The 18,665-nt window shown below is 45.1% G+C and overlaps 1 protein-coding gene across 1 annotated transcript in view; it reads left to right on the top strand.

The window, feature by feature from the left end:
- Nucleotides 1-18,665, top strand: part of LOC110537746 (serine/threonine-protein kinase 10) — a 43,309-nt gene that overhangs the window by 20,062 nt on the left and 4,582 nt on the right. Inside the window, exons 4-17 of the mRNA XM_021624107.3 lie at nucleotides 297-446; nucleotides 2,140-2,212; nucleotides 2,975-3,169; nucleotides 5,804-5,885; nucleotides 8,273-8,413; nucleotides 11,466-12,140; nucleotides 14,425-14,555; nucleotides 15,412-15,535; nucleotides 16,503-16,682; nucleotides 16,759-16,851; nucleotides 16,974-17,103; nucleotides 17,667-17,791; nucleotides 17,968-18,156; nucleotides 18,425-18,550. Of these exons, the coding sequence (XP_021479782.3) occupies nucleotides 297-446; nucleotides 2,140-2,212; nucleotides 2,975-3,169; nucleotides 5,804-5,885; nucleotides 8,273-8,413; nucleotides 11,466-12,140; nucleotides 14,425-14,555; nucleotides 15,412-15,535; nucleotides 16,503-16,682; nucleotides 16,759-16,851; nucleotides 16,974-17,103; nucleotides 17,667-17,791; nucleotides 17,968-18,156; nucleotides 18,425-18,550 (2,414 nt within the window). The remainder of the gene's footprint in view (nucleotides 1-296; nucleotides 447-2,139; nucleotides 2,213-2,974; nucleotides 3,170-5,803; nucleotides 5,886-8,272; nucleotides 8,414-11,465; nucleotides 12,141-14,424; nucleotides 14,556-15,411; nucleotides 15,536-16,502; nucleotides 16,683-16,758; nucleotides 16,852-16,973; nucleotides 17,104-17,666; nucleotides 17,792-17,967; nucleotides 18,157-18,424; nucleotides 18,551-18,665) is intronic.

Raw genomic sequence — 18,665 nt, forward strand, 5'->3', positions numbered from 1 at the left:
TGGCCCCAAATACAACTAACTAAACACGGTCCTGTTTTAGCATGTAAATGTATTATCAGAGCCAATTTACGTTCTCTTACAGCTTGTACTGGCAGCAGCTCCATCTGCCTCATGGGAAATACTCGGGTGTCTCAACAAACCCAACTTGCCTTTTTTTTTAGAGGGACTTTGGTTCTCAGTTAAAGTTGTTGAGTTGTACCATTTTCCTGTTCTGGTAAAACCTTAGCCATTGATGTCACTGCGTTAGTGATGTCAGTTTCCCCTAACCTGTGTCCTCCCCTCTCTCTGGTCTGCAGAGCTGGACCGGGGCCTGATGGAACCTCAGATCCAGGTGATCTGCAGACAGACGCTGGAGGCCCTGGTCTACCTCCACAGCATCAAGATCATCCACAGAGACTTGAAGGCCGGGAACATCCTCCTCACCCTGGAGGGAGACATCAAGCTAGGTGAGACCATCTTCTCCCTCCACAATGTTTTACTCCTATAATGTACTCCTCTTCTAGAACACTGAGACCTCCACTAGTTTCCAGAATACTAGAACCAAATTTCTTCTCATTGGATCTTCTAGATTCCACAGCATCTAGCCATCCTTACTCTTCCTCTATGCCCCTTTCCTATCAAGTGTCCATCCCACAGACCAGGGCTGTTATCCACCTTAATCAATTTTTTGGGGGAATAATACTCCAATAAGCAACAGTCTTCTCATTGGACAGTGTGTAATGATCACGTTGTCTTTGGGGTTATCTTGTTGGTCAGCAAGAGCGGGGTGGGAATGTTTACATGAATGTTGTGAACGCACAACCAACCCACTTAGAAGAAATCATTCCCTGAGACCTCTCCGAAGCATAAAATGTGAGAAGTGTGGGAAAACGGCGTTCTGACAAGTTTTTTTTTCTGCTAAATGTGATTTGTTGCTAGTATTCTGTTGATTTTCAGCATTCCTGAAATTCTTTGTGCTGAGGATTTGGGTCAAAACGGTTGATATCAGATTTTTGTTGAAGCACCACTTGCCTAACAATAACCCTGCTTTGTGGAGCCTACAGTATAATAGCTTTTATAAATGTCAATTGGAGAGAAACTGAGGAGCAGGATATGGAACTGTACTGTACTCTACAGGGCTGCCCGATAACTAAGAAACCTCTGTGTACTCCCCTTTTCAGCTTCTTTTTGACCAGGCATGGGCCTCGGCCCCGTTCAGAAACTTTGTGCAGTCTGACTGATCCTTCATGTTACAAGGCCCTCTTCAATGCCCTTAAATATTTCCACAAGCAGAGACACCAGAGCTTTGATTTATTGACTGGGAGTTGCCTCTGGAGTCATTAAGTCTCAGTCCAGTCGGTCTCAGAAAAACCCCTGTTGCTGCTTAACAGAGAGCTTTTAACAACAAGTTATCCAAATACGGCCGACATGTACAGCACACTTCTGACGTGTCATACGGAGCGAGTCTGTTATGCGTTTTCCTTTTTTTTTTTTTTGTTTTTTTTGTTCCACAGATTTAGACCATTTTAGTTTTGTTCATCGGGTGGGAGACCCATGGTATCTATTTAATCACACGGATGGGGAAAGTTATTGAATATTTTGCTCCTAGTTTATAGGGTATTCCCATTCATCTTTCATTGAAAAGTCATTGGCCTCTAAAAAATTCCTCAAGGTTTAACAGGAAACTGACACCTTGTCTGGGGAAATTTGGGATATTGTGCCTGTTCAGTAAATTGAATTTCAGCTTTGCGTCTCCCCTCAATGATGTCATGGCAGTTTACGCTGTGGAAACAAATATGATGCTTAAACGTGACATCGGGAGTGTATGATAGGAAGACTAGTCTGCTCTGCGATGGATTTGATATTATGTTTATACTGGTCACAATAAACAATGTGGTAGTCTTTTGAATGTTTTATCGAACAAAAGCTATGCGTCTGAAGGAAATAGACGCCTGGCTCCAATGGAAGCCCGTCTCTAATAATTGCCAGTTGTGTTCAGTGATTTTGAAGGAAATAAGCGCCCGGGCTATTAATTATTTTACGGTATTCCTCCCCCGAAATAAGATATCAGGTTATAACACTGGCCCATTAATCATTCCCTTTACCAAGAAATTGAATTAAAACTTTTTTTTTTAACAACACTTTTCTTTGTGCTTGCAGCGGATTTTGGGGTGTCAGCGAAAAATACCAAAACCCTACAAAGAAGGGACTCTTTCATAGGGACACCATACTGGTAAGTACTGGTACATACACATGAAAACTGAGTAATGTAAATAGGTGCCTGCCACTGGGTGTGTCCCAAATGGCCCCTTATTCCCTTTTTAAAGAGCATTACTTTTGACCAGGGGCCATGGGTGCCAGTTGAGCGCACAGTGTTTAATGGGATTACGATGGTACTGCATGACGAAGTTAAGAACATCCTTCCTACTATCCACGACGCCTTGTTGAACCAGTTGTATGCCCTGCTTGATATCATAAGAGCGTTCCGTACAGTAGTGCTCAGTCGTTATGGTTTGATCGTAAACCTTTTACAAGGCTCTTGTGAAAGCTGATATGTGTTGTTGTGGTTCTGGACCTTGTGCTCTGACTGGTCCTCCGATCATGGTCAGGTTGAAGTTAACTATTGACCAGAGCAGGTCTCCTCCAAGGCAATGACTGTCGTCTGAAATGGCCTCTCAGTCAACCTGCCCAGGTGTTGCCCACTGTTCACTAGCTTCATAAATGAGTAACAGATGCAATTTCACTCTATGTATTTTACAGTGAATGTGAAGCCAAGCAGTATCCTATTTCTGAAGATGATATAAGATAATATGGCACTTTTGATTGTAGGCAAACACTGGATAGGCCTCTGGTATTGAAGTTTATAGGCCTACTCTTCACTTGGTCTGTAAACATAGCTGAATCCAAAGTGCGTTGACATGTCAAACACAAAATATACATGTGCACCAGATTTGGCATTTAGAGGCTAACCATTTTGTGCTATATTGTATTCCAGGATGGCTCCGGAGGTGGTGATGTGTGAGACCATGAAGGACGCTCCGTATGACTACAAGGCTGACATCTGGTCCCTTGGTATCACCCTGATCGAGCTGGCCCAGATCGAGCCCCCGCACCACGAACTCAACCCCATGAGGGTCCTGCTGAAGATAGCCAAGTCTGAGCCCCCTACCCTGGAGCAGCCCAACAAGTGGTGAGACCCGGGGGGGGGGGGATGATGTATAGGTCCAAACCCTAGGCCAAAGCCAGTGAAGATAGGACTTTGAGTGTGCATAGCTGTGGCTTTTCTAATCAGTTTGAGGCGGTGCGTTCCATCGCTCAGTAGATGCAAGAGCTTGGGCCTATACTCGCTAGGCGCCAAGAGCTATGCTCCAGATGGGAAGAGCATTCCTAGTGAAAGCTTTATTTTTCTAAGGAAATACAGTGCCTTCAGAAAGTATTCACACCCCTTGACTTTTTCCACATTTATGTCCCGTTTCAAGAAGCTAGGCGTATGTTGCACATCACTACTTCACAGGAGAGGCATTTCAACGCTTTATTATTATTTGTATTTTTTAATCAAAATGCATTTTTTTGTGCAGAAATGCCTTGTAAAACATGTGAACTTCCATGTGCCTTAATATCAAACTTTTATGCCATCTGTAAATACGAATACAATTATTAAATTCCGAGCCTAGTTGGTTTAGCCACTGAAAAAGACAGGAATCTTCCCACTAGCCATGACTGGCTGAGGATAATGAATGGGCTGGACATATCGAGAGATGAGTTCGGATTGTTCTTCCATGTCTATAACATGAGCTGCTCAGTATGTGTAAATAACCATTGATACCTCAGCTTTCTTGAAAGATATAATGTTAGCCATAGAGAACTGACAAAGTGTTGCTACGGCCCTCAAAGATCAGTGGGATGGACAAACGTTACTTTCTGCACATGATTGACTGCAGTGACTTGACACAACAACGGGCCAAACAAGCTGTAGCTAGCTACAAACCAAATGGAAAAGACACGCTGCCGTGACTCATTCATCCATGTATACGGCTAAGAGTCTAGCTACATTTTCAGATATATCTTTCTAATTTTGCCAATCATTGCAAGTTAAAGCATACTGTTAGCTAGCTAGCAAACGTTAGCTAGCTAGCTGGCTCGCTAGTTAATGTTATGTGTATGATCTGTGTAGTAATACTATTTGTATCTTAGAAGGCCATTTGCATTGCTTGTTATAGTTTAATGTTAACTAGCTAGCTAACATTGAACCTTTTTGGTTAGCTTTAGCTACCTGCATATTCATACTCAAGCATTTCATGAATGGTGATTAGCTATGCCAATCTGTTTGTACTGTAGCTATGGGTTGGGATTGTGGATCATTGTTTAGCTAGCTACATGTCTAAACAAAAGACTTGACTTCGCAAGAGAATGATTACATGACCCATCAAGTTAGCCAGGTGTGTCTAGGGGTGATTACGGCCATCTATTGTATTTCATGAACATGTGTACATGTCTAGACAATAGTGATCCAACCACATAGCTAGATGTGGCTGGGGGGTTGTTATAGACTTTTTAAGTGTCTGAGTAAGCATGATATTATAAAATATGTATACAGTATCTTTATATGGACACGTTCAAAGTCAGATTGGGATCTAGTCCAAGGACTAGATAGTGTATTTTTACCTGGGGCTAAAGGTTAAGAGGGTGTGAACAATGCTGAATTAGGTGTAGACAAAGAGCTCTCCAGTAGCTGTAGCAAAACATTCAACGGCCATTTTCTCAAAAGTGGAGTTACAGGTTTATCAACTTTCAAAGCAGAATTACTTTCCCCATTGTTCCTCAACTGCAGTGTACGATTTACCATTTTCTAGTTTCTACTTTTATCCAATATAAAAAAAAAACATGATTTGAAATTTTGCTACATAGGACCGAATCCAGGTGGTGGGTCAAATGTTGTTACAGTGGGATTAAAATGGATATAATTGTCTTTTTTTGTCAACACTCTACACAAGTGGTCTTGATTTAGATAATTATCCAAATACAGTGATTACAGTTGTCTTTCTGGGTAAGCTTCCAAGGGTTTTCCGCACCTGGTTTGTGTAACATTTGCCCATTTTTATTATTATAAGCTCTATCAAATTGGTGGTTGATCATTGCTAGACAACAATTTTCAGATCTTGCCATCGACTTAAATCTGCTTGAAAATCTATGTTGCTGAGTAACAGTTTTAACTGTCTTCTTGGTGAGCAAATCATGTATATTTGGCCTTGTGTTTTAGGTTATTGTCCTGCTGAAAGGTGAATTCATCTCCCAGTGTCTGGTGGAAAGCAGACTGAATCAGTTTTTCCTCTAGGATTTTGCCTGTGCTTAGCTCCATTCCCTTTATTTTTTTTATCCTGAAAAACTCCCCAGTCCTTAAGGATTACAAATACACCCATAGCATGACGCAGCCACCACTATGCTTGCGAATATGGAGAGTGATACTCCGTAATATGTTGTATTGAATTTGCCCCAAGCAGTTTTTGTCCTGGATACAAAGTGCTATTTGCCATTTTTTTCGGGCAGTATCACTTTAGAACCTTGTTGCAAACAGGATGCATATTTTTGGAATATTTTTTTATTCTGTACAGGCTTCCTTTTCACTCTGTCAGTTATATTAGTATTATGGAGTAACTACAACGTTAATCCATTCTCAGTTTTCTCCTATCACAGCCATTCAACTCTGAGCCTGTTCCGTTACAGCCTCAGATTGTCAAGATGTTGTGTAGTGAAAATACCACCACCCTATCTCCTCCTTTCTGTCTTCCTTTGATTAATGTTCCCGGAATTCTGTGTGTTTAAGGTCACAGGAGTTTAAGGACTTCCTGAAAAAGTCGTTGGATAAGAATCCGGAGAGTCGGCCAAACGCAGCCCAGCTCCTGGAGGTAAGATGGTCACACTATACTCTAGCTCGGCCTCTTTGATGTATGAGGACGGTTTTCCCTTATCTCATTCTTCACAGGTCCACATTCTAATCACCCCCAAACATCAGCTTTTTCAGACACAAGGATTAGGGAGATGATACAATGGGCAAATGAGCAGTAACATACAGAGGGCATCTGGGAGATGGAGGGAGAAAGAGAGCGAGAGAGCACGAGGAAAGACTAGAGATGAGGCGTCTATTAAAATGCAGGACCCACTACTTCCTGTCTGGGTTTAAAAGCAAGGGGGGATTGCTAGTAATTTGTATTAATGTTGCCAGTGAATGGCACTTTGGGATTTTTTTTTCTCCATATTCTCTCCACCCCTGGACAATTACAGGGGCCGAGGATCCTGGCCAAAAGCCTGCTGAGAGTTTTTAAATTGCACCGGAGAGAGACAGGAGTGGTCACGTTCGGTGCCACACTGTAGGTTTTGATCTCTATCATACCACGGCTGTTTTTAACCCCAGTGAGATGGCGTTGATGGGAATGAGACGTCTTGAACAGCTGCCAACAGCACCCGCTGTGGCTTATTGGCATGCATTGTGACACGGGGAGGAGGTTTTGGGGGTTACTTGGTCTGTGGATCACCCATTGATTGAGATTGCTGGAAATCTCATCGTTAGAAGTCAGTTTATTTACATCCATTATTCCAGTCAACACTTGGACGGTGTCCATGTGTGATATGTTTGTCCCCTGACACGTACTAAGTCTAGTCAATGTGACTGTAGCTCTCCTCTCTCCTACTCTGTTATGTCCATGGCCGCCTCATCCCATGTGGGGGAATGTTGTATACATGTTGTCTACACAACCACATGAATGAAGTATCATAATTCACCACAGCTGTAAACATTGGTCCCTAACTACAGATTTAGGATCAGATTGCCCAAGCCCAAGTCCCAACGTTAACCATTAGGAGGAACAAACGATAACTTACCCTGGACCAGGGGTTAAGAATAACATCACCCATTTCCAGCCATTCTGTGCCTCTACCTCTCTGAAGCCGGCCATGTGGTTCACATTGAAGCATTTCGGACCAGCCATCCAGACCAGCCCCACCCTTGCAAACATCAGAGGGAGCTGTTAAGCCGGGCTGAGCCATGGCTGGATCAAACATGGCTGGGAACTAATGCTGGTCCGTTTGCTTTCTTCACCCAGTGAACATTTTGCTTAGTGTAGCAGTGGTGGTCCAGGCTCAGTTTTCATAGTAAACCTGTTGAAGCTGGAGGGGCAGAGTAAAGTCTGAATAGGAGTGCTGATCTAGGATCAGCTTTGCCTTTTTTTCATTATGTACATTACATAGACAAGGGAACTGATCCTAGATCAGCACTCCTACTCCATGATGCTTTATGAATACTAGCCCTGAGTTGTGAAGCTCCTTTGTGAGACAGAGCATGGGGAGAGGGTCTCATGGGGTCCCAGAGAGGTGCTGCGGTGTGATATGTGTTGGATCAACAGAATTACCACTACCTGCCAGAAAAAGATTCACCATTTAGTTGAGCCGGAAACCAAACCAGTGTTTTTTTTTTTTATAACGGTTATAGAGATAGCTACCATGTATACCCTGGAAGTGTTGATGCGACGTTTCAAAGAGCGTCCAAATGAGTTCTGTTGGACTTCCAGTGAGCCAAGTCCATAAGTCTTAGTGAGGTGTTTCAAATGCTTCTCCCTGCTTTCCTTGATACCCCAGACACTGCGTTGTGGTGTTCAAGTGTAGCACTTTGACTGGAGGTTTTTCCTCTCCTGTGTGATAGCTGGCACTCTGCTTTCACCGAGTCATTGTTGACTTGATGCATTTTCTGTCATTGGAGAAGTTTAAAGCTATCGCTAATGCTATCCACCCGGATGGAGGCAGCCCAGAGGGCCCCTTTCTGCCTCAGCCACACTCCTGTCACTTGCCTACCTGCCTGTGCCAGCTGGGCCAATTAAATTAGCCATTGTTCAAATCACCTGAATAATAGATGCTTGCTCTTTTATTTTCGCTGCACTTACATTTTCACAGCCTTGTCTGTGGCTGTCAAATTATCCCCTCTCAAGCCTGCTCCTATTATTATGCTAATTACATCTTCTTTTTTTTTTTTTTTTTGCCCTGTCTTATCTAGGAACTTGGTATTATAAGTACATGAGGATTTGGGGTCATCTTCATTATTTCATCAGGGTGAGCTCATACCCTGGCCTCATTGATGGTTGCTACGGTTTAGAAACGGCCATGGGTAGATACAGGTGGCAGATTAAGTTTCACTCTCCTGTGAAAGTACCTTTTCCCCCTGTTTGCTTTCTATGCCCCTGTCAATCAAGTGTTGTTCTATGGATGTAACATGGTTGTCCTGACCTCCTCCCTGTCCCCCCAGCACCCCTTTGTCTGCTCGGTGAAGACCAACAGACCCTTGCGAGAGCTGGTTGCTGAGGCGAAGGCTGAAGTCATGGAGGAAATCGAGGACAATCGAGAGGAAGGAGAGGAGGAGGACACCGCTGAGCTCTCAGTCCCCGTGGTAAGACCCTTTTACTGCTCTCACTCTCTCCTGTCTCTCTCCTTCCCTGCATTCCTTTTATCCTATATCCTCCTCTCTCTTACGATGAACTTTCACATCAATTCTTAGCAGTTTTCTTATTGTTTCCTGAAGTTCTCGTTTCACGTAGGCCTCAAAGTAGTTTGGTTTATACATCCAATACATTCTGTTTAGCAGTCATGTTGTATGTGACATTAAGGGAGGATATTGTGATATGTACATAGCTGAATCAAAGTACAGTACATCTACTTTTGGAATGTTCTATTTTCTTTTGATAGTTTCTGCTAGCGTGCCCCACACCCCAGAATCTGCAACTTCCTGTGTGTGTGTGTGTGTGTGTGTGTGTGTGTGTGTGTGTGTGTGGTCTAGACTAGGGTTTCCCAAACTCGGTCCTGGGGTCCCCCCACCCTGGCTACATGTTTTGGTTTTGCCCTAGCACACACTACACAGCTGATCCAAATAATCAAAGTTTGATGATGAGTTGGTTATTTGAATCAGCTGTGTCGTGCTAAGGGGAAAAAAACACAACGGGTGCCCCCAGGACGGAGATTGGGAAAACTTGGTGTTGACTCAGCAGGGCAGCGCTCTCTAAAGAGTGGGGGTGTTTCTGTGGTGTTCGGATCGCACACTGAGATGGGGGAGGAGGACATACACACACACTTCTCACTGAGAGGATAGAACACACATACTAGAGCACATTCTGCTAGTCACACACTCCCTGGGCGACCTCAAACTCCAGCTGCCGTGGTCATTATGTCCCTGATGAGGACTCCATATGGTCTTTCTACTATTCAAAGACAGATTGAGCCTAGTCCTGGACTAATGGAGAATCTCCATTTTTGAAAATGGGTTTGAATTCAGGATTTGGTTTAATCTGCGTCCGGGAAACCGGCCCTAAAACATCTACTAATCAAACGCTTCCAGTTAACCGTTTTATTCAGGTTGAGCCTAATGGGTTTACTGTATATGAATGTGTGGGTGGACTGGATTAGAAAGCGAGGGGAAATCAGAGGGCACTAAATCACTGGTGCTCAAACCGAGGAACAGAATTTGGAACACTTGCTTTCACACACCCCGTTACCCACCGTTAAAAATGGATGCTGTTTGTTGTCCTGTACACTGGCACACGTATCGCGTTTGACATGTTTTCTTTTCCACAGACGTGACCTTTTTAGGTAAACATATACACTTGCCTTTAAACTGTATGTTTTCCTAATCAAACAGTACTGAAGTTGGACGTTAGATTGGATTGTTTCTAGGTGAAAATAAGTCATTCATAACTGTTATGTGATATGGACCTGAGGTAATTTTGGATGGGCCGTAGCGGTCTTCATTATTGCTACCCTTAGAGCATCAGTATAGTCAGCGGTCTGTCCTGTCCTCTTGCATTCTAGCTACTGCGCAGTCGAGATCACCATGTTTCATTCCTCCTCATGACAGAACCCCCCCAGAGGGAAATGCAAGGCCTGAGAGTGCAGCTTTCAGGAATTCTTAGTCGTCGTTCACCACACACACAACACAACACACACACACACACACACACACACACACGAGGTACAGTATGATCAAAAAGGGTTGTTTTGAGATATTTGTAAAGTTGAATACATGAATATGTAAAATCGGATTTCAGAGTGTAGACACTCCAAGATGTCGTCTGTATCATGTACGGTCAGAGGTGGCACCACAGGTCCCAGAGTGGTCGTGCCATATTTTTATTCCTGATGCTTACCAGCTGGTAAAACTCTAGAACCTAGTTGTAGCAGGGACCTTAAGAGTTGCCCTATTGTCTGGAGCAAGTAAACTGAGCAGTCGGGCAAGTTGAGCCTGCTCTAAAGTTGCCCAGGTGATCAAATGAAAAGCACAAAAATGTAAGGAATTTCAGCAAGCCTAAAACTGGTCTTTCTGGATCATCCCCATTGTTTAAGTGAAAGACGGACAATTTAATGGCAGCCGGGCTAGTTGAGCCTGATTTGTTGTTCCATTAGGAAGAGCCAGTTTCCCCTGGCCAAATGGGACAGGGCAGGGCGCATAGGTGTAGGCCACAGTTGATCAGAGTGATACAGCGTGTCACATCGCTACTGTTTTAGGTGTAGGCTGCCACAACATTTCTGTAAAGTGTTTTTGCTTGTGTCGGGGGGGTGAGTTATTTTCCCGTTCGCTAAAATAATACTGGCGTGAAGTGGAGAGTGCGCACTGCTTTCTATAGCCTTGCACATGCCAGACCCGCATTTTCTGTAAATCTGATTTGGTCGACACACCCTGCAGCACTCTGGTGAGAAAAACATTGGCTACAAAATTGTGTGCGAGTTGACGAATTATGAGGGAAGGCCATCTATAAAAAGAAACAGTAAGCCTACTTTGTCCCTGTTTTCAACGCTTTTGTGTAATTTTGCATTAAACTAAATCTGAAGTGGTGGAGTTCTGCCCCCACCTAATTGAAAAGTACTGGGGGCCAATGCCTGCTCGCCACCCGTTTTGCTGGCGGCCCTGAAACACACAGAGCGTAGCAGCGGGTGTATTGGCGGAGAGGTTGTAAACAGTTGTCTCGGGGCCTGGAGAGCAGCCAGCCAGTTCTCTCCGACTGTGTCTTTTTTAGAGTTCTTTCGAAAGGCTGGCCCCGGTCGTAAAGGTGGCTGATGACCATTGTTAGCTTAACGCTCCGGGATGGCTCTCTGCATGTGAGAGCCACGGGACGTCAACAGGATCTGCACCTGTTGTTGTTATTAGTGTGTTATCACTGATGACATACCTCTTCTGCGCACCGGAGATAAAGTATGTTGTATAGGTAGGAGTTTAGAAAGGAACATCTGCGTTGCTACAGACAGTACCACTAAAGGTCAACACTGCAATATGAAAGCCAAGAGAATCAGACCATCGAGCATTAAGGCGAAGTCCATTTCATTTGGCTCGTATTAGTGGGATTACTTTCAACATAGGCGCCGATGGTGCTTCTGGGGAAAAGGTGCGAAAAAGGCACCCATGTTGAAATGCTTTGTCACTGCCACACATAACCATGTTCCTCTCCTCTCCCCAGCCTCCAGGCAAGGACCCGTCTCAAACCAGTCAGACCAGTCTACAAGGGGACAGTGCCCCAGACACACTCACCAAAACCCCCGTGGGGGCCGAGGCCAAACCCCCCGTGAGACCTTCCCGCACGAGGGATGGCCAGCCGATTGACCGACAGCTCCCTGATGAGGGCATCAGCATTGTGGACTCTGACAAGCCCGAGAGTGAGGCCTCTGGCAAGGTCTTCTCCAGCTCCGACTCTGGCATCGAGGATGGGAAGAGCACCTCGGATGAGGGCAAGCCTGTGGACACCCCTCTGACAGAGAACCCGGCCCTGTTGGCACAGCCCGAGATGGTACCAAAAATACCCCAAAGCCAGTTGGTGGTGAAGGGAGGAAGCGCCAGCATGGCCAGTGGGGTGGTTCCCGTGATTGGGGAAAAAGGGCCCCCCACCCCTACCCCAGACCCCACACCTTTGATCGGGCTGAATGGCAGCACGAAGAGAGGGCCTTCGAAAAGGGAGAGGGTCCCCATAGGGGCTAACATGGACAACCCGATGGCCCACCACAATGCCAATGGCATGATCTCCAAGAGGTATTCTGACGCGGGCAGCGTGTCTGCTTCTGAGAGCATGGACATCAGCCTCAACCTGTCAGGAGACATGTCAGTCAACAAGGACGATGGATCCCTCTGCCCCAGGGTGGTGAGTAACACCATGTTTAATGTCACATTTCCAATGATTTATCCTAGTGTTTTACCAAAAAACCTCAGACTTTTGTATTTCCACGGCCTGGCTCCAGTGACTTTCTGGGCCATGGTCTCGGCAGACCTGCTCTGGCTTGGGGCCAAGGCAAGACCACTGGGATATTTTGGGCAACATTTTACATAACAATGGCTAGCTGTGAGGCCTCCTGAGTGGCGCAGCTGTCTAAGCCACTGCGTCACTACAGACCAGGGTTCGATCCCAGGCTGTGTCGCAGCCGGCCACGACTGGGAGACCTATGAGGCGGTGCACAATTAGCCCAGTGTCGTCCGGGCAGGTGCATGTTCATTATTTGTTGATGGTCCATTGAACAAGCATGGGAAGCAGTGTTTAAACCCTTTTACAATGACGATCTGTGAAGTTATTTGTATTTTTCCGAGTTTATATATAGTGTATAATGTTTGACTAAAACATAATCATTTCAAACCTTGCTTACATTTGAATATGATCACGTCTCCATTATGCTTATGGATACATTTCTTGAAATAAAATCACTTGGAGCTGATTTCTTATGTCCAATAAATCATTTTATTTTCTTTTGCTCAGAGAACTTTGGGGGCCAAATAAAACCACCCGCGGGCCGTCAGTCGGGGAACCCTGTCCTAGGGTGTGATCTCACAACAAAGAACAGCTCGTCTTAAACTACCCTGAACCTGCATTCATACATGCACTTGTCAATGAGTCAAACTCCACTGAAATAAGCTGCTACGTTCAAAGTGTTGTGGCAAAAGCTTCATTTCTAGCAGAAGAGGCTCTGGGATGGAATCAGACTGATGTTCTCTGTAAAATGGACACACCCCATCCTTTAATAACGAGTCTGTTTGCACTAATGCAATTCCATTTCCCATCCATTATGACCAATGGCTCTTTGTTTTGAGCTCTATTCAGTATTGTGGATGTCATTTCTATACAGCCATTGTTGCTTGGGGTGCTTCTGGTTGTTTATGGACTGGCCATCACTGGACATCTATTCATTGGACTTGTGTTCCATTTGTGATATGTATTTTTCCAGAACCGATTATTCAGCAGTTCATTTTCCGCCGGGCTAGATGAATGGGACATCTATGTTTGACCCAGTAACAGTGTGAGCCTATGAGAGATGGGCATGTCAGGAAAACCAGGGGTTTATGAATGGATCTGTATGAGAGAACACGGATCAAGGGAGGGAGGCTAGGCCCCATCTGAGCTGTTGCAGCAGTACATACACCTGTGCCCTCGGAGCACGCTGGATGTGTGCTCACATACATTATGCACCGATGTCATCACTCTCGCTCGCACGCACACACCCACACACACACACACCCTTGCACACAGTGTCTCTGTCAAAGGTTTAGAAGAATGACTACAACAGGACATGTTTACTTACAGTACCTTCTCTGGTGAGAGACGTACAGGGAACGGTGTTTGTTCTGCTGGCCCCTTCCGTTTTCATTTTTCATCAATAGGATGATCATTATTTCCACGAAAAAGCCCTTAAAGTAGCCATGTCACCCAGGGTTGTGCTACTTTTCCTGGGCAGAGACTGGTGTGGTTCTGGACCAGTGACCTAGTAAGAAACAGTGTTGAGTCTCAGTTTCTGTACTGGGGGATGAGAGCTCTGTTGTCATAGAGAATCCAACTTCCTGCTTGGCACTCCCTCCCTGTACGACAGAGCAGGGTAATTAAAGAGGACCGGCCCAGCAGGATCACCCTGTCTTAGGGACCATACACACACACACACACACACACACACACACACGCACCAAATGTTGATCTGCAGTTCGTTCGGCGTAGCGTGTTTTAGGGACCACCCGCTGTAGAGTTGGTTTGCAAATTACTGCCGGCACCCTGTTTTTAGAATTGCTAAGTGCTCTCAGCCGGTAAACGTCAACGGTGTGTCCATGCCTTTCCACTACTGCTCTTTCCTGTCAAGTGGCAGGCAGACTATGTACAGTGCTCTCCATACACCACCACCTCCTTTAAAGACACACTAGTGTGTTGTCGTCATGTATCATGCCAAGGAGACTGAACGCCCTGACTTGTTGTTTTTATATATATATATATATATATATATATATATATATATATATATATATATATATATAACAAGAAAATTACTTTTTTTTTTTTTTTTTCTTTACTGTCCTAATGGTAAAAATAACACTACTGCAGTCACTCAATCGTGGTACTGTATTATGACACTAAACACACACTGTGCCCCCTAATAACTCCCTGTCTCCTCCAGGACTCTCGTTTCTCCAGTAAGACGTTGAAGCGCACCAGGAAGTTTGTCATTGACGGCTTGGAGGTCAGCGTGACCACATCCAAGATCATCGGCGATGATGAGAAGAAAGATGAAGAGATGAGGTTTCTCAGGCAAGTCACACTGCTTCCTTGAAAACCCTTTTTCTCCCTGAATCAAGGTCAGGAAAAGGGGCCCCGTCTACTCCTCTCTGTATAAAACAGGATCTTTGGTATACTGAGAGTTGTTGAGTGCTTGGGGTGGTGTTCAGATGTCCTATTTTGTCCATCCTGGTCTGGTCTTTGCCCTTTGAGATCATGTGAGTCAAGTGTGAACAACATAGCATGGAACATACTATTTTTGTGAGTGAAAAGGAAGGGTTGTGATAAGTTCCTAACAGTGATAAGATATTCAGTACACCAGTAAACAATGTATACCAGTCACTGGTTTTGATATGGGCCAAATATTTCACTATTTTGCATGAACATGTGCGAGTCCCTAAACTGCTCCAATTTGACAACAAATAATTGAAACTTGGTAGAGGTTTCTGAAACGTCATGAGTTAAAGATCCGGAGCCAAGTGTGCCGTCATTGCCATCTAGTGGTGATCATTTGACACCACACTGTTGGTTCAGGCAGTGTCAGAGACTGGTGATGACTTGCACACTTACTACCTGGTAGTCAGATTCCTCTAAGCTCTATGTTCTCATTGTGACGGAGGGAGCAAGGCTTTCTCATGAACTCTACTCTCCTCTCTCTCCATTTCGAGATTATATTACCCAGTCTGTCTTCTGATACGAGAGGCCAATTTGTCTCATGGTGCTTAGAATTGATTCAGTGTACATTGTTTTGGATATTTATTAGATCTTTTGATGTGGAATTATTTGCCTCCAACTGTTTTTACTCCAAGGCAATGTCATCTCCCTCAGATTGTCAAAAAGTCTGTCAAGGTCAAGACCGTAAGAGTATTTGAACTGTGTGTGTGTGCAGGCGTCAGGAGCTCCGGGATCTGCGGCTGCTGCAGAAGGAGGAGCACCGTGCCCAAGCGTTACTGAACACAAAGCTGGACGCTCAGAAGGAGCAGATGCAGCGACGCTTCGACCAGGAGATGAACGTAGGTCTAGACACACCCACACCCACTGACACTATAGTCTTGGATACCCACGGCTGTTTAATAACATATATTTTTTTTCTCCCATGGTTGGGGTCGCAAGAATGTTCAGATATGAAAATGGGGTTGTGGACAAAAACAAAGTTTGGGGAAACCCTGGCCTAAACTCTTGTAGCCTGAATTTAACTGATGCGTCTTGCTGACAATGGGGCCCTTTTTTGTAGAGAGAAAAGTTGGGACAACTGAAAAGGAGCTGAGATTTTAAACATACGAGAATGGTTGAATTGGCTATATTTAGAGACTCACGGATCGGCTCTCGGGAACAATTCTATGCTGGTGGGTCGGGTTATGTAGAAAAATCTGTCCTAATATCGGGTGGTGTTCGTAATTGTTGGGGCTGGTGTGTACTGAGAGGCATACCAATTGACATACCAATGGTCTCTTGTTTTTTTTTGTTTTTTGTATCTACGCCCACTAATGTGTAAAATACCAGAATTTCTCCAATCCACACCAACACCATAATATCTCTCTTCTGCTGTTTATGGCAGGACAGAACCCCTGAATTAACTCTAACACCCACACTCGTGTCATATCAACATCCCTTTAGATAGCTGACTGGTTAAGGGAATCCCTTTTCCACAACCCTCCCCTCGCCAAAAGAAACACGCGTTACATCGGTCTATGAACAAATAGAGGATATCCTCTGCAGAGGAGGCTGGTGGGAGGACGGGCTCATTGGCATGGAATAAATGGAACGGAGTCAAACACATAAAATATATGAAAACCACGTTTGGACTCCATTCCAGCCATTACAATGAGCCCGTCCTCCTATAGCTCCTTCCACCAGCCTCCTGTCTCTATCCTTTTTGACATTTTCCAAACCTTCCCAGCTTTGTCCCCTCCAGGATCATGGCTACTTATGATATAAATATGGTGAACAGGTTTAATTCCTTCTTTCTGCTCCTCCCAGGCGAAGAAGAAGTTCTACGACACGGAGCTGGAGAGCCTGGAGAAGCACCAGAAGCAGACCATCGAGAAGATGGAGACGGACCACGCCATTAAGCTCAGGGACGAGACCAAACGCATCCGCTCCGAACAGGACCGCGACTACAACAAGTTCCAGGATCAGATGAAGCGCAACAAAAAAGAGGTGAGGGAGTGGACGGTGAGCATAACAATGAAAGGAGTGTTTATTAAGTCCATACGTCTTACAATCATCTTTCCAGGTGAAGAACGAGATTGAGAAGCTCCCCAGAAAGTCACGGAAAGACAGCATGAAACAGAGCATGAACACCTTTACACAGATGAAACAAACGGAGGTAAACACAAGCGGCGTTCTTTATCGCTCCACCACTGGCCTCTAAATCCACTTAACATGCTAACGGTAGCTAGCTATAATCACATATTAAAGTCGCATCACTGACTGTTTCCTGTGGTTTAGGAGCAGAACTTCCTGTCGGCCCAGAAGAACCACCTGGACACAACGCTGAAGAGGATAATTTCGGAGAACAAGAGGGAGATCTCCGAGACAGAGAGGCAGTGTCTCAACAAGAAGCAGAACCTTGTCAGAGGTACAAGCATCAGTCACACTGGATGGCTGGGTGCCATCAACACTGTTGTTAGAATGAAAGTAGCTGCTCCTCTGGGAAGGGGTCTAGTAACTCCCTGAGATCTGTTAAAGGGATGGTTTGAGATTTTGGTAGTTTCCACTTACCCAGAGAGATGAACTCTGTGCAGTTTGAAGGTTGCACATTGAAGGCAGTATCTGGAGCCATTGCTAACTTCCATTAGCGCAATGACTGGAAGTCTACATGAGGCAGCTATCAATGTCTCCAGAAACAACCTTTAACTTCCTTCCAACTGCACACTGAGCACACAACATTTTTATCCATGAGTTCATCTGACTCTGGGTAAGTAGAAAAAAAGGGCTTCATTGCCTAAATCTCAAACTGTCCCTGTAAAGTACACCTTTGATCTCTGTTTTAAGCCCTCAACTTTTAACAAATGCTTACTTAGTGTTTTATCTTTCACCTCAGATATATTTTTATCTCTGACTTGTGAGAATCTTTCTCTTCTTCCAACTGCTTTCCAAACTATTTTCATTCACTGGCTGTCTCCACTTTTTGTTTCTCAGACAGGGAAGCTACTATCTGGGACCTAGATGAGAAGAACCTTCACGAGAAGCACCAGTTACTGAAACAGCAGCTAAAAGACCAGTACTTCCTCCAACGGCACCAGCTGCTCAAGAAGCATGAGAAGGTATAGCAACCCTATCCGTGTGGCTGGGAAAGGAACCTCCTGCAGTTATCGGGGTTAAACCTTGTCATGCCCAGCTAATATCCTCAAACAACCCCTTACCTTTGCGTAGTGTGTGTGTGTGGGCACTTATCTGTGTGTGTGTGTGTGCGCATCCTCACACATGACTGTCTCCCTAGGAACAAGAGCAGATGCAGTGCTACAACCAGAGGATGATTGAGCTGCTGAAGGCCCGGCAGCAGCAGGAGAAGGGTCGCCTGCCCAAGATCCAGCGCAGCGAGGGCAAGACCCGCATGGTCATGTTCAAGAAGAGCCTCCGCATCAACTCCACGGGCAGCACGTCGGAGGACCGCGAGAAGATCAAACAGGTACCAGACAACTACAGAACGGCCTGGTGGTGGTGGGGTGGGGGGGGCGGAATAAATCAAACTTGTAGTAGTGTAGCTACGTGGGATGGAGGGTAGAGAAGGGCAAATAGATGAGCGCTGACGTCTCTTCAAGCGGTCAGAAAACACGTGCAAGTGTTAGCTAGAAAATAGTAATATCATACTCGTGTCACAGAACTGTATCAGGCCTAAGTGGTGTAAACGAATCCCCATCTCTCTCCCTCTCGTGTGTGTGTGTGTTCCTCCCCAGTTTGCCCAGCAGGAGGACAAGCGTCAGAAGGCTGAGCGGCTGCACCAGCAGCAGAAGCATGAGCACCAGATGAGGGACATGGTGGGCCAGTGTGAGGGCAACGTCAGGGAGCTCCAGCAGCTACAGGTGACCACAGTACACAACTCTCTGAATAATGTCCATCTATATCTTTATGTTAATTGACCCTGGGTGTCAAACCCTTACGCATCATTTTTGTCCTGAGCATACCCGCCAGCCTGAA

Source organism: Oncorhynchus mykiss, chromosome 12 (genome assembly GCF_057628025.1).
Source record: "Oncorhynchus mykiss isolate SJ-2025 chromosome 12, ASM5762802v1, whole genome shotgun sequence".
Classification (NCBI taxonomy): domain Eukaryota; kingdom Metazoa; phylum Chordata; class Actinopteri; order Salmoniformes; family Salmonidae; genus Oncorhynchus; species Oncorhynchus mykiss.